This window comes from Grus americana, chromosome 1, assembly GCF_028858705.1.
Source record: "Grus americana isolate bGruAme1 chromosome 1, bGruAme1.mat, whole genome shotgun sequence".
Lineage (NCBI taxonomy): Eukaryota > Metazoa > Chordata > Aves > Gruiformes > Gruidae > Grus > Grus americana.
In genome coordinates, this window is record NC_072852.1 from 24,905,354 (window position 1) to 24,920,897 (window position 15,544).

Consider the following 15,544-nt stretch of genomic DNA (forward strand, 5'->3'; position numbering starts at 1 on the left):
CAGCCTGGCCTTGAACACTTCCAGGGATGGGGCCTCCACAGCTTCTCTGGGCAACCTGTTCCAGTGCCTCACCACTCTCACAGTAAAGAATTTCTTCCTAATATCTAATCTAAATCGACCCTCCTTCAGCTTAAACCCATTACCCCTTGTCCTATCGCTACACTCCCTGATAAACAGTCCCTCACCATCTTTCCTGTAGGCCCCTTCAGGTACTGGTAAGCCGCAATTAGATCTCCTCAGAGCCTTCTCTTCTCCAGGCTGAACAACCCCAACTGTCTCAGCCTGTCCTCATAGGAGAGGTGCTCCAGCCCTCTGATCAGCTTTGTGGCCCTCCTCTGGACTCGCTCCAACAGCTCCATGTCTCTCCTGTACTGGGGCCCCCAGAGCTGGACGCAGTACTCCAGGTGGGGTCTCACAAGAGCGGAGTAGAGGGGCAGGATCACCTCCCTCGACCTGCTGGTCACACCTCTTTTGATGCAGCCCAGGACACGGTTGGCTTTCTGGGCTGCAAGCGCACGCTGCCGGCTCATGTGGAGCTTCTCATCAATCAATACCCCCAAGTCCTTCTCCTCGGGGCTGCTTTCAATCCATTCCTTGCCCAGCCTATAGTCGTGCTTGGGATTGTGCCGACCCATGTGCAGGACCTTGCACTTGGCCTTGTTGCACTTCATGCAGTTCGCACGGGCCCACCTCTCCAGCCTGTCAAGGTCCCTCTGGATGGCATCCCTTCCCTCCAGCATGTCGACCACACCACACAGCTTGGTGTTGTCGGCAAACTTGCTGAGGGTGCACTCGATCCCACTGTCCATGTCGCCGACGAAGATGTTAAACAGGCCACACATTGCCACTGTGAAGCAGCCAAATAGCAGCTATCCAATGTGAATGGTCCTCCATGTCCAGCATGGTTGATACAAAAAGTAATGGGTGTACTTTCCACCTGAGAAGATGACGACGGACTAAGGAAGACTTTCCAGTGGATGGTTGTTTAGGGACACTAGGAGCTCGATCTATTATGTATTTTTAAAGACCGGTTTAATTATGTTTGATCTTGTCTTGGAGCAAAGGTCACTCTGGAAGCGCTTTCTGTAACTAATTCTTACGCTCTACAGAGATAGGAAGCTGACTCAACTTGCTCAATGCCCTTGAGGCACATCATGTCTCATAGCACGGAGCTGGCAGAGCGGGATTAGAGCTCGGGATTGTCTGACACCCAGCTGTGAGCCCAGTTCTCCATGTGACCTGTGGGATTCGTCTCAGTGGGAATTTGACAGCAGCAGCCAGTGGCTCGGTGGGGTGATGCCAGCTGCTCAGCTGTGCCGGGCTGTCAACATCCACGGTTCTGTTGTCACAAAGAGCTTAGGGTACGGATCCGGAACAGTTTAAGCCAAGCTAAATCCACACTGCCCGGCCTTGTCCTCCCTCTGTTCCTGGCCAGAGGTTCCCACCACCTCCCCTGCACCAGCAACACAGCACTGAAACTGCAGTGAGGGTCTGGGGAACCAAACCAGCAGAACAGTCTTCCTTTTTGTTTAATTCGGTTTCTTTTTCTTTTCTTTTTTTGTATGCTGGTTTACCTCCCCAAGCTGACTGATTGCAGGTTTGGTGCGAGAGAGAGGGCAGCAACGCACGGACAAGCAGGCGTGAAACGGGCAACAGGGCTCATCCAGAGCTGCAAAATTGTCCTGGAGCTGCTCCAACTGGTGTTGCACCTAAAATCCAGCGATTAGGATGTTTGGAGTGATTGCATCTCAGAATATTTTTGGTCACTCTAAACTACAGCAGAGACTGAAAAGTTTAGCTCATGACTGGCATGAGATATCAAGGCATGTAGCAGGAGCTAGTGACACACCCAAACCAGCGCAATAAACCGGGACGAAAAGCAGGAATATTCGCATCATCGGAGCGCTGCCTGTGCAGCCGCACACCACCTGGGCTGGTGTTGGTGCCTGTCTCACTGGCTCGCAATACAGGCAGCGTTTGCCTGTACCTGCCTGCCCTACACCATCGAGACTAACCCGCCGCGGTCAGGGCAGCAGGAAGGTGAAGAGGGAAATGAAGCGCTGGAGTTGGTCGGAAGTTAGAGCACATGAAGCATGAGCACTGTTGCCTTGCAACTTGTTTGTGAAGCACAGCAACATGCACTCGTATTGCTGATTTAAGAAGTAGTGAGACCGAGCGAAAGGAGTGACCCCACTCTGCATACACATAAACAGTTCCTTCGGGGGGCTGTGAAATTCACTGCTTTAACTGTAGCTCATTGACAGCCCGCAAGAACATTCATGAGTGTGTTAATGAAAAAAAAAAAGCTATGGCTCCAAATGTTTCTCAGAAGAAGCCCTGGAAAGAAAAGCCCAGGAAATGTTTAGCCCTTTATGGGTGAATTGACCTCAAGCTCTCAGCAGAGAGGCATAACAGGGTGCAGAAAGGACAAATCTTACCCATGAAATTGAAACTTCGGGTATCTCCTGTGCAAGAAAAATAGTCTGATGGATAGAGGTTATACTTGGTTAGTCTTGTGGAATTGTCTCCTAGGCCTCTCCTGGGACATAGCCCCAATTTATCGTCCTCGCGATGCATAAGCATGTCTGACTGTCCTTTCAGTTCCTTACATATTTGTTTCTTAGGTCACTAAATGACAGAAATGGCATGTCTTCCTTCTGATGGCGTTGTTGCACAGCCAAGTCAGCCTTAGTATTCCTGTCCTCATGGCTTGCTTTGTCTGCATTTATAAAATTTCCTGCACTGGGTCATGGGCTGTGCTTCTTTTACTGCTTAGAAACACACTGACACTCATCATATTCACTCAGCTATTCACCCAGTCAAAACATTCCTGATAGCTTAAATAAAGTAAAAATAAATTTTAAAAAAATAAAAATAAAAGTAAAAATAAAGCATCTAATAGCTCTTGATATCTGAAGATCTTGGAGCACATCTGAGTCTATATGAATGTAGGCTTGCAGCATTGTGAGGCAAATCAGTACCGATAGCTCAAAGGCAAAGCAGAGGCACAAGAAATTAAGCCATTTGAGCAAGAGTACAGAAGCAGCAGAAGCACAGCCCAGGACATAACGCCCAGCCTTCGCTCTGGGATATGTGTTCTGGCTTTTACCAGAAACTCACGGAGAATTTTCTCTGCGAAAAATTTTAAAGAGAAGCCCCTTTTCCCATGTTAGAGCTCTGTAGAAAATAATTCCTTTTTGCCATTAAAAAACCTTTTTAAAATTCATATTCACTTGAAGCTGAAAAAAGTCAAATGTTACAGATAGAAATAAATATACCTGTCAGGCAGGCTGCTGTTCTGCTTTCAACAAAGGCAGATTTTTTCCGTATTTCCATTTTTCTCTTGGACTGATCCATCCTTTTCACCCGAAACAGTTACACCTGGGTCTGATAAAATGCCAGCTACCCCACAGCCAGTTGGTGATGGTTGCCCTAGTTTTCCAGCACCTTCACAAAAAGAAAATAAGCCCCTCAACTGTTGTATGGTACCTGCAGTTTGCTCTTTCACCTCCCAGTTTCAGCACGAGGCTGTGTCCACTCTGCAGACCCAAAGCTGTGATGGACCTCCAGCCCACGCTCCCCTCGCAGGACAGCCCTGGCAAGCTGGGGAGCAGCACAGACCACAGGGAAACTGTGGGTCCATGCTGGGAGCTGCCCCGCCGCAGCTAACCCTTCCCAGCAGCCCACTTGCGTTGTCCAGATTCATACCTTCACTTTGCCTACCCGAGCTGTAAGGGCACCCCATGTCCGTAATCCTCCTTTGTGGCGCTCGGTCTTGGCAGCTCGGGGTGAGGCTGAGGACTGGGAAGCCCAAGTCCCAGCTGAGAGGTGGGATGTTGAGATGCCTCCCCTCAGATGACGAAGCTCTTTTCTGGGTAGCAGCTACTAAACGTGAGTCCTCTGTACTTCCAAAATCAAGAGAATTAATTGTCTGATAAAATAAAATGACCAAAATACTTCAAAAATCACAGTCCCATTCAGAAACTTCATTTACAAGTGCCTAACTTGGAGCCCTGTTAGTGGGCTGATGTTTCGCACGTCTGAAAACAAAAATATCTCACGTTGCTTCTATAAAAGCAGCCACTCCTTCACTGCTTCTAAAGAGCATCTTCTCAGGGATACAGGCACACAATTTAATTTCTGAGCAAGGCTTTGTCTCTCATTTGCAGGTTTTCTCCTAGCATGTAAGGCACCATCGTCACTATCCCATTTAAGAACATAATGTTCAAAGTGAAGTCATTGAACTGGCGAGTCAAAAGAAACTTTAGATGTAACTTTTCAGAAAGGAATCTAAAAATTAATTCTGTCTTAAGTGCAGGGTTTTGGAAATGGACGTCTGTCAGACCAAGACATTGTATGTACTGGGCTTATCAATATGTGAACCAAATTCTGCTCCCTCTTTTAAGTATTTGGTTGCTCTTAGTATCAAGCATAGATGGTATTAATCCAGCACCTAGTAGAAGACTTTGGCTTCCATGTGATAGCCTGTTTCTAAAGTTACATCTGACTTGCATGGATTTGAAAATAAAGCATCTTACTATAAATTGTAGGAGATTTTTACAACTTTCAATACTATTCTGGCTTGCAGATCCTGTGGAGTTATCACATCTAAGAGGATTAAAATAACAATGGCAACAGCTTCTGTGTTACCGGTTTCAGGCTTCTGCTCTTGAAAGCATCATACCATACTATCCTTTTTATGATCTTCTTGAATTATTTTAACAGTAATTTGGTGGATTTGCCCATTCCTTTTTAATGGGAATGCTGTTCCAAGAACTTTCTTGTTCTAAGAGTTAGGAAATGTCTTCTAATTTTGGATCCAAATGTAGTCATGCACAGTTTACGTCTCTTTTTTTTTCTACTGCTAACAGTGTCCTGTAGCTCTTTCCCCTTTGCAGTATTTATAGATGTGAGCTGAAATCCTTTTGAGCCTTTGTTTGGCTAGACTGATCCTACCACCTGTTCTCATGTCTCTCGTAGAACAGCTCTCCAGTTCCCCAATTATCCTAGCCATTTTCTGCCCCTCTTCCAATTCAAAACATTTTTTCCTGGCTGTTAGCTACCAGGATTGTACAGATGCTGTTTCACTTGGGCCTGCACCCCAGAATAGTTCTTGGAGCTACCTCTCCCCTTACATCTGGGGACTGCAGGTACTCCCCTCACTTTAAAGTGTCACTCTGTAAACAACCTACAGACAAGTCCTCTCTATTTTGGCTGTGGAGCTGCTCAGTTTCATTATTTTCATATATCTGATGAACTTCTGAGGAAACCATATGAGTGGCAGCATGGAAGTCTCAAATACTCAGTTTCTCTTCTGTGCTGGGAGGGTTGTGCCTGTGTTGTGCTGGCCATAACCCCCTGCTCCCCTCCGCCTCGCAGTCTCACCAGCCCCAGGACGTCCATCCTCCCACCACGCCATGATGGAACTGTGCTGCACCAGCTCCTCTGGCTTCCCCACTGCGTGCAGCACAGATTCGGCCCCCAGAAATGGATGTAGCTTTGCCTGGAAGGAGCCGCAATGGCGACCTGCCCTGTTTGGTGGGAAGGAGCACCTCTGCAGAGCCAGGGGAGATGATCGGAGCAGGGTGTTGGACCAATACCTCTACCCCCTGCCAAATTCCCCAGCTGCAGAGCAACATGGGTCTCTGTCCAGAACTTCTAATGGAGGACTTGGCAGGGGGCAGGGAACTTTCAGAAGACATGGCAATAATATCTCTTGGACTTTTACAAGCTACTTTTCTTTCTATAAGCTCAGACACTTCCCTGGGTGATGAAGTACAAACTGAAGGGCCAAATACTTGAATTACAGGTAATAGTCAAGCTCTGATACTTCTGGTGCTTCAGTAGGTCAGCCCTTTCACACCATGTTACACGGCACGGATGCTCACACGGCTGCATGTCATGGGGAAGGGCCAAAGCACAAAGCTGCAGTGGAGGCAGCACCTCCTTGTCGGACTTTCCAGAGGAAGGGGCTTCGCAGGGTGGCACAGCCTCCGACCACCGCACAAGACTGCAGCCATAGCCTGCTACAGCTGGGTGGCAGATCACTGTGGCAGCAGCACCACAGGGGCACACAGGAGGACCTGTGTCAGCCTCAACCATAGTGTGATGCTTGTGTGGTCTGCGCAGTAAGACCAGCTCTCCCCTGCCTTCCAGCCCAAATTTGTGGGGAACACTCATGGAAGACATTTGGCTCAGTGTAAAGAGGGGAGGCAGGTTTTGCTTTTTTTCTTCCTTGGGAAGCTACAGTATTTTTGCTTTTCAAAGGGCTGGTCATTTATGCAACTCATGAGGAGATAAATAATGTTCTAAGGACATATAGGTTCTTCCTAAAGACATTATAACCCATTGTCCTCCTGTCCTTTTACCTCTTTAATGACAGCAAGCACCTGGTTATCCTTTGCAGCTGTTCTATTGCTGAGGAATTCATTTTGACAGATTTTGGTGTGTCTGTTTCTCTGACCGGTCGTTGACAGAAAGTGGATGGCCACCTGCTGCAGGGAGCCCTACGAGTCCAGACGAGGAGCATCCTGGGGCTCCCTTGTGCAGGCACCGCATCCAGCACTGATGGGGACATAGGACTGGATGAGCAGGAGCTGACCCAGGGGCCACCTTTCTTGCAGGGGAAACAAGAGGCAGTCAGGCCTTCAGAGATGATTTGCCTCCCTGTGACTCAGGGGAAGGGTATGGAAAGTGAACCGAGCTTACAGGCAGGACCTTTCAGGGGAAATGCCCAGTTGTGGGAGTGTTTTTTCCCAGGACATGTTGAGTGGCTTGGTACCTCCTGGCTCCTGCTAAACCATCTTCAAGTCCAGGAAGGCAGCACAGTACCTCCCAGAGCGGTTTCATATACTCGCTTGCCTATTTGAAAGGAAAGCAGATTGCTCCCTGGAAGCATCCTGGAGGGAGCTTGGCACTGTGGGCAGCAAGGCTGACACCCACCCAAGAAGGGAAGGGGGCTGCCTTTCCCTTCAGCGGGGCATCAGCACGTTAACAAGGTGTTTTCGGGGGCTCTGCCTTGCGACTCTGCAAATAACAGATAGGCTTTGAAATGCCTCCAAGGGAAACTGCTGCAAAATTTATGTAGGCAGAAGGTAATTACCAAGAATAGACTTTGGCTAAGGTGCCGGCTGACACTTTGTGAGGGAGTGTACTGCAGAACCTTAAATAACCACATGCAGCCGCCGCTTCCGTGACTTCACATTTTAGCTGAAATACTAATCTCCATCATCAGAGCGGGCCGCAGCACCAGAGAGGACCGATAAGCCACTTGTCAGCAACTGCAGTCAGCAGCTCTGCGCTGTGCACATCATCCTCCCCTTCTCCAAAAGAGTACCTCCAGCAGCTCTTACCAACCTGAAAGATTAATCTTACCTTCCTTTTTTCCTTTTTCTAGGTTTTCATCTTCTTCCGCATTCTCTTCTCTTCCCTCTCTTCTCCTCTCCTCTCCTCTCCTCTCCTCTCCTCTCCTCTCCTCTCCTCTCCTCTCCCACTTTTCAGTATTCATTTTCTTCTGTATCATTTTTTTTTCTGTATCAGTTTTCACCTCCCATACAGATAGTTTCCTCACTCTCCCTCTTTCCTTAAAGGTTTGGGTTTGGTTTTTTTAAACATTTTTTTGTCTTCCTCCAAATCCTCTCCATTGTGCTTTCCCTGAGTTCCCTCCCTATCTTTCATTCTCCCTTGCAACTGCTTAGCTGCTTCTGGCATTTGATTAAACATTTTGCTGTTTCTCATCCTTCACAAAGCTGCTGAGGACAAGGTCTGGGGTCGCAGGTGTCCTCCTGACTGTGGTCTGCATTCCAGCATTGCTTCCATCCTCAGAAGATTCCAAGCTCCATTTTCCATTTGGGAGAGTGACCATAGGTTGATTTTTTAAGCCATGGGAGCTTATGCAATTATAATGGCAGCTAAAGACTTAATTGTACGTACCATATTTCCTGTGATACTGGGTCTAGAAATACTCATGAGTTGTTGTGATCCTGAGGCAAGAGGAAAAATGTTGGAAAGTGTTTTAGTTATAAATTGCTTTTGGTAGGTTCTAGCCAATAAATACAAAAGCAAAAGGATATTTTCACCATTTTCTTGCCATAACATTCCTGACAATTCACTAATGGATCCCCTCTCCACTATGCTTCACCTCCCTCCAGTAATTTGTTCCTCTTTCTGGGGAAATCTGTCTCATTAATATTTCTAGATACAAGCTTACCTGTATTTTTTCCAGCACTACTGCAATGTTGGGTAACCTTAAGTAATTACTTCTCTTTGATGTGGTTTTATGTAAAAGAAATACTAATTCTGTTATTTATTGTTGAAATGAGCAAACTCATTAATATTTAGTAGTGCTTCTAAACACATATCTCCTCTTGCCTTTCAACATTTTGGCCACTGCTCAGTTTTCCTCATGTTATCGCTACCTTCACACTAGCTGAAACACCCAGAACCATAATTAATCTGACAGAGGGAGATGTCTAGTACTACATGCCTGTGATGTGATACCTCCAGCCATGCACCTCAAAATGATACTGGCTCTGCTTCCACCATATCATATTGACAGTTCACACCTCACTTGTTGTTCAGCTGATATCATATGAAAGTCTTTTTCCACCTGAATGCTATACTGCTCTTCAAGTTTCTGTGTCTGACTGAATGTCTGCACTGGGGTTAGTTCTGCCTAGATACAGCCATGTGCACTTGTACTGAGTGGATCTCCATTGAATAATTCTGCTGCATCCTTAAAATATCCACATTATTTTTTAATCTTTAAGTCAACATGAACTGTAGCTCTATTCATCACCCACTTCTCATTCTGTTAGATCAAGGTTTAGGACCTGGTACGCAACACCCGTGACCTCATACAGTCCACAGCTTAATCTTCCTTGTATATAGCCTTATCGACGATTTTTTCCCATGTCAGTATGAAACTGCACTAACTTATGGGCTCAGGTACTATCCTCCAAGCAGGCCTGATGGGTGCAGCTGAGAAAGATCTCAGGTTCTTTCCCAGGAGACTTCCCTAATGCTCATGAACTTGATGCAAAGATCTGGTAGGTTTTCACTCATAGAAACCCAGGACTATGTGTCTGCTTGAAAGCTTCAAACCACATTTATTGTAAATTCATGGAAAAAAAAAAAAAAAGAAGAAACCACAGGCTGGTAAACTATTACATCTCAATGTGAAGAACTTGTCCAGTGATATGCAATCAGATATTGAAAAGAATATCTAAATAAGCAGCAATTTCTGAATAGAAATCTCATTAAATAAAAAAGAAAATTATTTCCATATTTACAGATTACAAGGCAAATGTATCCTTAAAGCATTGTGTTGCATTTAGCGGGTTTATTTCTTTGAAATAAAAGAGAAATGGTTTGAATCTAAGAGTGTACTTTGGAGGCAGCTTGCTACACAGTCTATTTTACCACCAGTGAATGGATGAGTAGCCTTTTCTTGACCACTGCAGCTCTCTGCTTCTTCTGTTGTCCAGGCTTTCACCGAAGGGCTTCTGGTACCTCCACCTACAAAAGGGGGGTGGGGTGGGGACGGCGTTCATTACATTTGCTGTACAGACTGGATGGCAAAATTCTTACCGGAGCTGCAGACACATTCCCAAGATCCCTGTGCTACGCAGCATCTCCTGTAATAAGCCTGAACCTGGGAAAGTACCCCTCTTTCTGTCAAAATCACAGTCGAATAGGAATCAGTGTGCTTAGAAAAGCCTAATCAGAGGAAAGCCTTCCCACAAATGTTTTCTTATGCTCATATTTCTAATATTTTTTTTATGATTAAAAATATATATGCAATAAAATTAATTGAGCTTGTGCTATATCTGAGCCACAATCAGTTACTGAAATATGATCTCTTACTTACCCGCCTTAATTGCTTTATGCTGCTTGCCCGAATTGCTTCCATAAGGTTGTCATGGAGGGACCTTTGTGGGGTGGAGGGACGGGTGGAGGGTCGTGAGCCTTCCTCTGATTTTCTGTCCGAGACTGATTTTAGAGAATCTTTAATTTCTTTCAAGATGCTGTTCTCATGTTTTTTGCTTTTTTTGCCTTTTTTCTTTTTCTGTCCATTCTGTAAGGCTTTTTTTGAGCTTTCTTGCTCTTTTATGACTTCAGCTATATTCCTGGTTGGTGCCTTCTTCTCTGGAATAACTGGGGGAGGAGGAGGAGGAGGTGGTGGGGGTGGAGGAGGAGGTGGGGGTGCAGGAGCTGGCGGCTGACTTTTCACTGGCGGTGCTTTCTTAGGGAGCTTTGGTGAGGACCAAGGTGAGCTCTTAGGTGACACATAAGGGGAGGATCGAGGTGTCCCCTTCTGCAAGACTTTGTTCTTTGGATTGATGGCTCCATCACAACCAGACTCTTGTTGCCGCTGCTCCTGCATACGCTTTTGCCTTTGTTTATCCATATTTCTTGTCAGGATACTTGTCATGCTCATTCTTGGGCCAGCAAGGTCAAAGTGGTATCCAAGCTTGACCAGAGTGGTGTTCTCTTTCAACAGTTTAACTATGTCCATTTCCACCTGGCTGCCCATGATGTGCCTTTGATTGTGGAACCGCAGTTCTGTTAGAACCTTGTTGTTCTGCAAAGCTCTCATGATGGCCAGCACTCCTTTGCCTGTGATAAAATTTGACTCAATATTCAGACTAGTTATATGCTGATTTACCTTTAACATACCAGCAATAGCTATTGCAACGTTGTCGTCAGCATGCGTATTAGCCAAGCTGAATGACTTAACCACTGTGTTGTCCCTCAGGGCTTGAGAAAATTGTATAAGCATCTGCGAAGTGATGTTTTCAATGTTGTTCAGATTGACCTCTGTGGTGTCAGGATCATTGTTCCTAACTTTTTCCAAAGCATCCTCAATAACTGTGGGATTTCCACAGGGGTGGATGGCACTGCTTTTTAAGCTCAGATTATCACTGTCTTTTCCCTCATGGCCATTGAGTAAGTTTTCATTGTCCTTTGCGCCGTTACACTTTTTGCGTCTGATGTGGTCAGAACTCCTGCCATCCTCAGGTCGCTCACCAGCTGCAGCATTTTGCTTTTCCTCATCCTCATCCTCATCATCACTGTCGTCTTCATCTTCCTCCTCCTCTTCTTCTTCCTCTTCATCCTCTTCAGTATATGCCTCCTCAGACACTTCACTATTGCTTTCTGTGAAATATTCTTCCTGAATATCTTCTGAATTGTCTTCTTCTTGCTCAGAGTCCTGAATAGGAATGTAGGTGTGGGTGTTAAACATGATTTCAGTAATGTAGCTACTGCCTTTTTGCACAAAAACGATTATATTGTAACTGTGTATGATAATATTGAAAGCTAAAAATAAATCCCCAGAAACAGAGACAGTTAGGAGAACCAAAAATGTTTCAGCACCTAACACCTTTTTAACAGTATTTCTTTCATTTTCTTTAGAAGATAAATACTTAGCATAAATTGGGACAGTTTTACTGACGTCAATTATTTTTGCCAAGAGAAAATTTGATACGAGATATTGCAACATGGCCATACTTCATGCTTTCTATGTGTTGGCATGTACACAAGGGAATGATGTTATTTCGATCCTTGCCAGCAGAAACACAAGACATCAGTTTCAGAATGGACATATCTATGGGCAACAAGTTTCTTGATTTCATAAGGATTAGACATCTGTGCCAATGCTCAGACTCCCTTGCATGTGTTAGTACATCTAAAAAGGCTAAAGACTGTCAGGATTTAGAACACAAATAGTGTTTGCACATGTAAACATGCATATCAACATGAATTACAGGATTCATGTTGAAAAGACTCTGGATGCATTGTATAGGCTATACACACTTAGAAGGTATTTGTGAAGAAAAGATTGGGACACATTCCCACAGGTAACAAGTAATCACAAGTCAATAATCCCCAAATGTTTGCCAAGAGCGAAGACTGCTCACCAACAGCTGTCACAGGTCAGTTGCCACACTGTAACTCATTATAACTCGGGGCCTACAGAGTAAACTGACTGTTTTTCTAAACCTCAAGGTTATTTCAGTGTGTGCAGTGGGCACCAAAATGGCAAAGTTGGATCTACTTCTCAAAGCTCCGCCTAGTGCCCTCAGCAGTTGTGGCAGCAGAAGACAATTCTCTGTGCAGGAGCAGTAAAAGGTCTGCACCCCAGGGGGGTCTCACCCTCTGCCTGGAGGACTCCAGAAGCATGGCATGACCAACCTCAAACCTCTTGCCTAAAAAGATCTCCCATGACCTGTTTTGTCTACTGGACAAGTCATAGTGTATGCCTTTTTATTTACATTTGTAGATATTGATAAAATGTTGGATGAAATGTAATTGTTCTGTATGCACTACTTCAGTAATGTTCATATTTTAGTCTTTTACAAAGTGAGTGCACTCTGCAGAGACACACTGATTCTGTTTTGTGTTTCTGAAAAGTGACAGTGTTACTAACATGACAGCCTATTTTTAGAAAACCTGTGCAGCTTTAGGTTTCCTTAATTATCTGGCTCTAAAAATGCAGGGAAAGGTTAAAATAATAGTAATGACAGATTGCACAGTACTGTTTCACAATCTTAAGTGGATTTCTGCGTTGGGACACATGCAAAACAGACAGTAACTGTAATGTTTGCAGAAACGTGACTCTAATGAAACAGGACATCGTTCCTGAGCGTTCAGCACCTGGAGGGCTTGCAGGGTCTGGCCCCATTGCTTCTCCTGTGGATCACGTGCGGGAAGCCCCTTACACTGAGAGATGCCATGCTACATGTAGAAACAGGGCTGTGTTTAAGCCAGGTTTGTTATGGGACTAAGATTTATATCTGTAGCTTCTATACATAATATGCAGACTTTTAAAAGCTGCAAACACCAGATATACAGGAACTCATCTTCATGGCTATGCTTTTATCTGTTTAGAAATATATGCTACAGCCTGCAACACAGCTACAGATGAGCAGAGTTTGGTGCCTCTAATATGCTTGATGACACTAGATTAATTAAACCCAACAACTTGATGTTTTTGTGAGTGGCATTTCTGGAGTCAAAATCATACAATCATAGAATCATGGAATCATTAAGGTTGGAAAAGACCTCTAAGATCATCAAGTCCAACTGTCAAAAGGTGAATTTAGTTTCCTGTCACATATATTGTTTGGTGTCATAACAATCTGCATGATAATTTTGAAATCGAGTGCTCTTCTCTTTGTAGATCCATAGAGTCGTGTTTTGTTATTGTGGCAGCATTTCAGTACAGGACTGCTGCAGGCAGCCTGCAGGGAATCCTCTCACTTTGTGGTAGCACCTTGATGAAAAGTTAGGACTAAGATAGTCAATGCAGAGAGATAAGTATCTTTGGAGGGCATGTCACTCATTCGAAAAGGCTATCTGCAGGACGTTTGCCTTCAGGAGGGGCTGATCTCTCACCACTAACTACAGAAGGAGCACAAATAACCATCTTAGATAAGCTGTCTAACTTTCAGATAGTGGAGGAAACGAAGAAAATTGCCTTCAAGAAACTCACACGGAGCTTTCTTACTGCCTTCAGTGGAGAGAGCCTTTGTGCCCTCTGCATCAGCGTGCCAACATTTTCATATTTATGGATGCATTTCAGAAGTTTCTTCTCAGATCAAAAAGTATAGAGGCTTTTGCTAGCACTTTGAGTTTTAGCCAGTACCCATTGTTAATGCTGTATAGACATGGAAAAAGTAAAAAAATAAAATCCTGCCATTATATAAGATGCCAAACTAGACCTGTTCAGAGGGTTTTTTGGAACTGTCCAGGTTTCAAGTTCCAGGCTTAGCTGGAAATAAACATTAATCTTGCCATTGCCTCCCTAGGACTTGACAAACAGGGAGTGAAGTCAACATCTGCAAGCTGATACTAATGGTCTGATGACAGCTAGTGGTCTGTACGCTTGCCTGCAAAGACATCACACCACCGTTCACGAGGAGGAGAGAACACTTAAGTGTAAAGAAATCCTGGATATTATTATTGCAGGCTAATTTAATCCAGGCATTTTTTTCTTAAAGACATTATTTTATCTAATGTACAAATTGCAGTTACTGCCTTGCAAATGAACCGAGCTCCTGAATCAAGGCTGTTAGAAGTTCTGAGCCCAGTTTCACGATCTTTACCTCTTCTGTATTATTTGCTACTTAAACATGGGAAAACTTGTCCTTTTAAGGAGAGTCGGAGCTTGGTATGAAGTAGCGCTTAAAAATCAAAAAGCTACTTACATCCTTAAGTCCTCACTTTGCTTTGAAATTACATGGAATCAGTGTGAAAATAGAAGTTACTTTTCCATAGAGCTCAGTCTCACAAATTGTTTTAGCAAAGGCCTGCGGGATGCCAACACGGACATTAGCTTAGACTGAGAGAGCTCATCACCTGCTAGGACTGAGTCCTTCAGTCCTGCCCAGCTGTACTGCTCATTTGCAGTTCAGGGACCACCTTTTATCATAATTTTTTTTATTCCGGGGCATGAATTGCCTAGCAAACACTATTGGTTGCTTTTTTTGGGAATACAGATAAATGGTTTGGCTGCTCACTCTACCCCAGGCCACTTCTAAATAACTTACAGCTACCCTCTGACAACAGTTGCCAGAAGACTCCCGAGCGGTGCCAGGGATCCTCAGCAGGAACAAAGCAACATAAGCTGCTGACTGCAATGCAGCTTCCTTCCAGCAAGCATGAAGCCTGGCGTCTGCTTACTCGACTTCTGACAAAACATATAGTCAAAATTATCTTCCTGACGTGCTTCTCAACAATCAGTACTGATTTTTTTTTTTTAAAGGAAAGGAAAAGTCAATTTTTTAGCTTTTAAACAAAATCAAAAGTCCACATCGCCACCTGGCAATAATTTCTAACATGCCCTTTAAAATGTATTCCTATTTTAATCACTAACAATAGTTTTTACAGGATTTTCTTCTGTTCTCAACTAAACTTTTAAGGTACCTCCAGAGAGCAAAACTTCCCTGAGCTAACACGCAGCACTTTAGCAGACACAGAAGCATGGCTAACAATGTTCTTAAAAATGCTACAAGACACTGAAAGAAAATGAAATAAGTGAGCAAGATTATGCCAGGGAAGACGAAGCCCAAATATTTCTAGGAAACAGCAAATGCCTCAGTGTCTTACCTTGTCGCACGCACCCAATCTCTCTTTTTCTAAGAGTTTCCTGGTCTCCCTCTCCCAATAGGCCATCAGCGCTTCCCGGCTGAAAGTCCCCGTCGGTGTTTTCTCTGTCAGGCTCTTCTGTCGCTGTCCCACCGGAAGGTTACGGTCGGGCTCTATGTCCTCCAGCTCCCGCTCCAGCTCTTTCAGCTCCTCTTCAGTAAGAGAAGCGAGGAGCTCGTCTTCATCAATGTCTTCATATTTACTGAGCTCTCTTCTGTAGCCAAAGGTAGACATGGTCCCGGTTGGTCAGGCTGGAACAAACCTGAAGTGACTAGGCATTCAAGAAGGCTGAAGCAAGCAAGCTGTGTCTCGTTTGGTCAGCAACTGTTTCCCTGCGTAGCAGAGGCACCCTTTTAAGAGTAATCATCGGGGGCTTACGACAATGCACGAAGGG

General features: G+C 44.7%; 1 protein-coding gene across 2 annotated transcripts; it reads right to left on the reverse strand.

Annotated features, from left to right (window-relative positions):
- Positions 1 to 9,084: 9,084 nt before the first annotated feature.
- On the reverse strand, positions 9,085 to 15,544 carry LMOD2 (leiomodin 2). Of its 2 annotated transcripts, XM_054812916.1 has the most exons (3): positions 15,112 to 15,534; positions 9,869 to 11,212; positions 9,085 to 9,516 (listed from the first exon to the last, which is right to left on the reverse strand). In XM_054812916.1, the coding sequence occupies exons 1-3, from the start codon at positions 15,382 to 15,384 to the stop codon at positions 9,490 to 9,492; spliced, it is 1,644 nt and encodes a 547-aa protein (XP_054668891.1). In that variant the 5' UTR covers positions 15,385 to 15,534; the 3' UTR covers positions 9,085 to 9,489. The 2 variants fall into 2 exon arrangements, with proteins under 2 accessions (XP_054668891.1, XP_054668890.1); XM_054812915.1 differs by having other exon boundaries at positions 9,085 to 11,212; positions 15,112 to 15,544.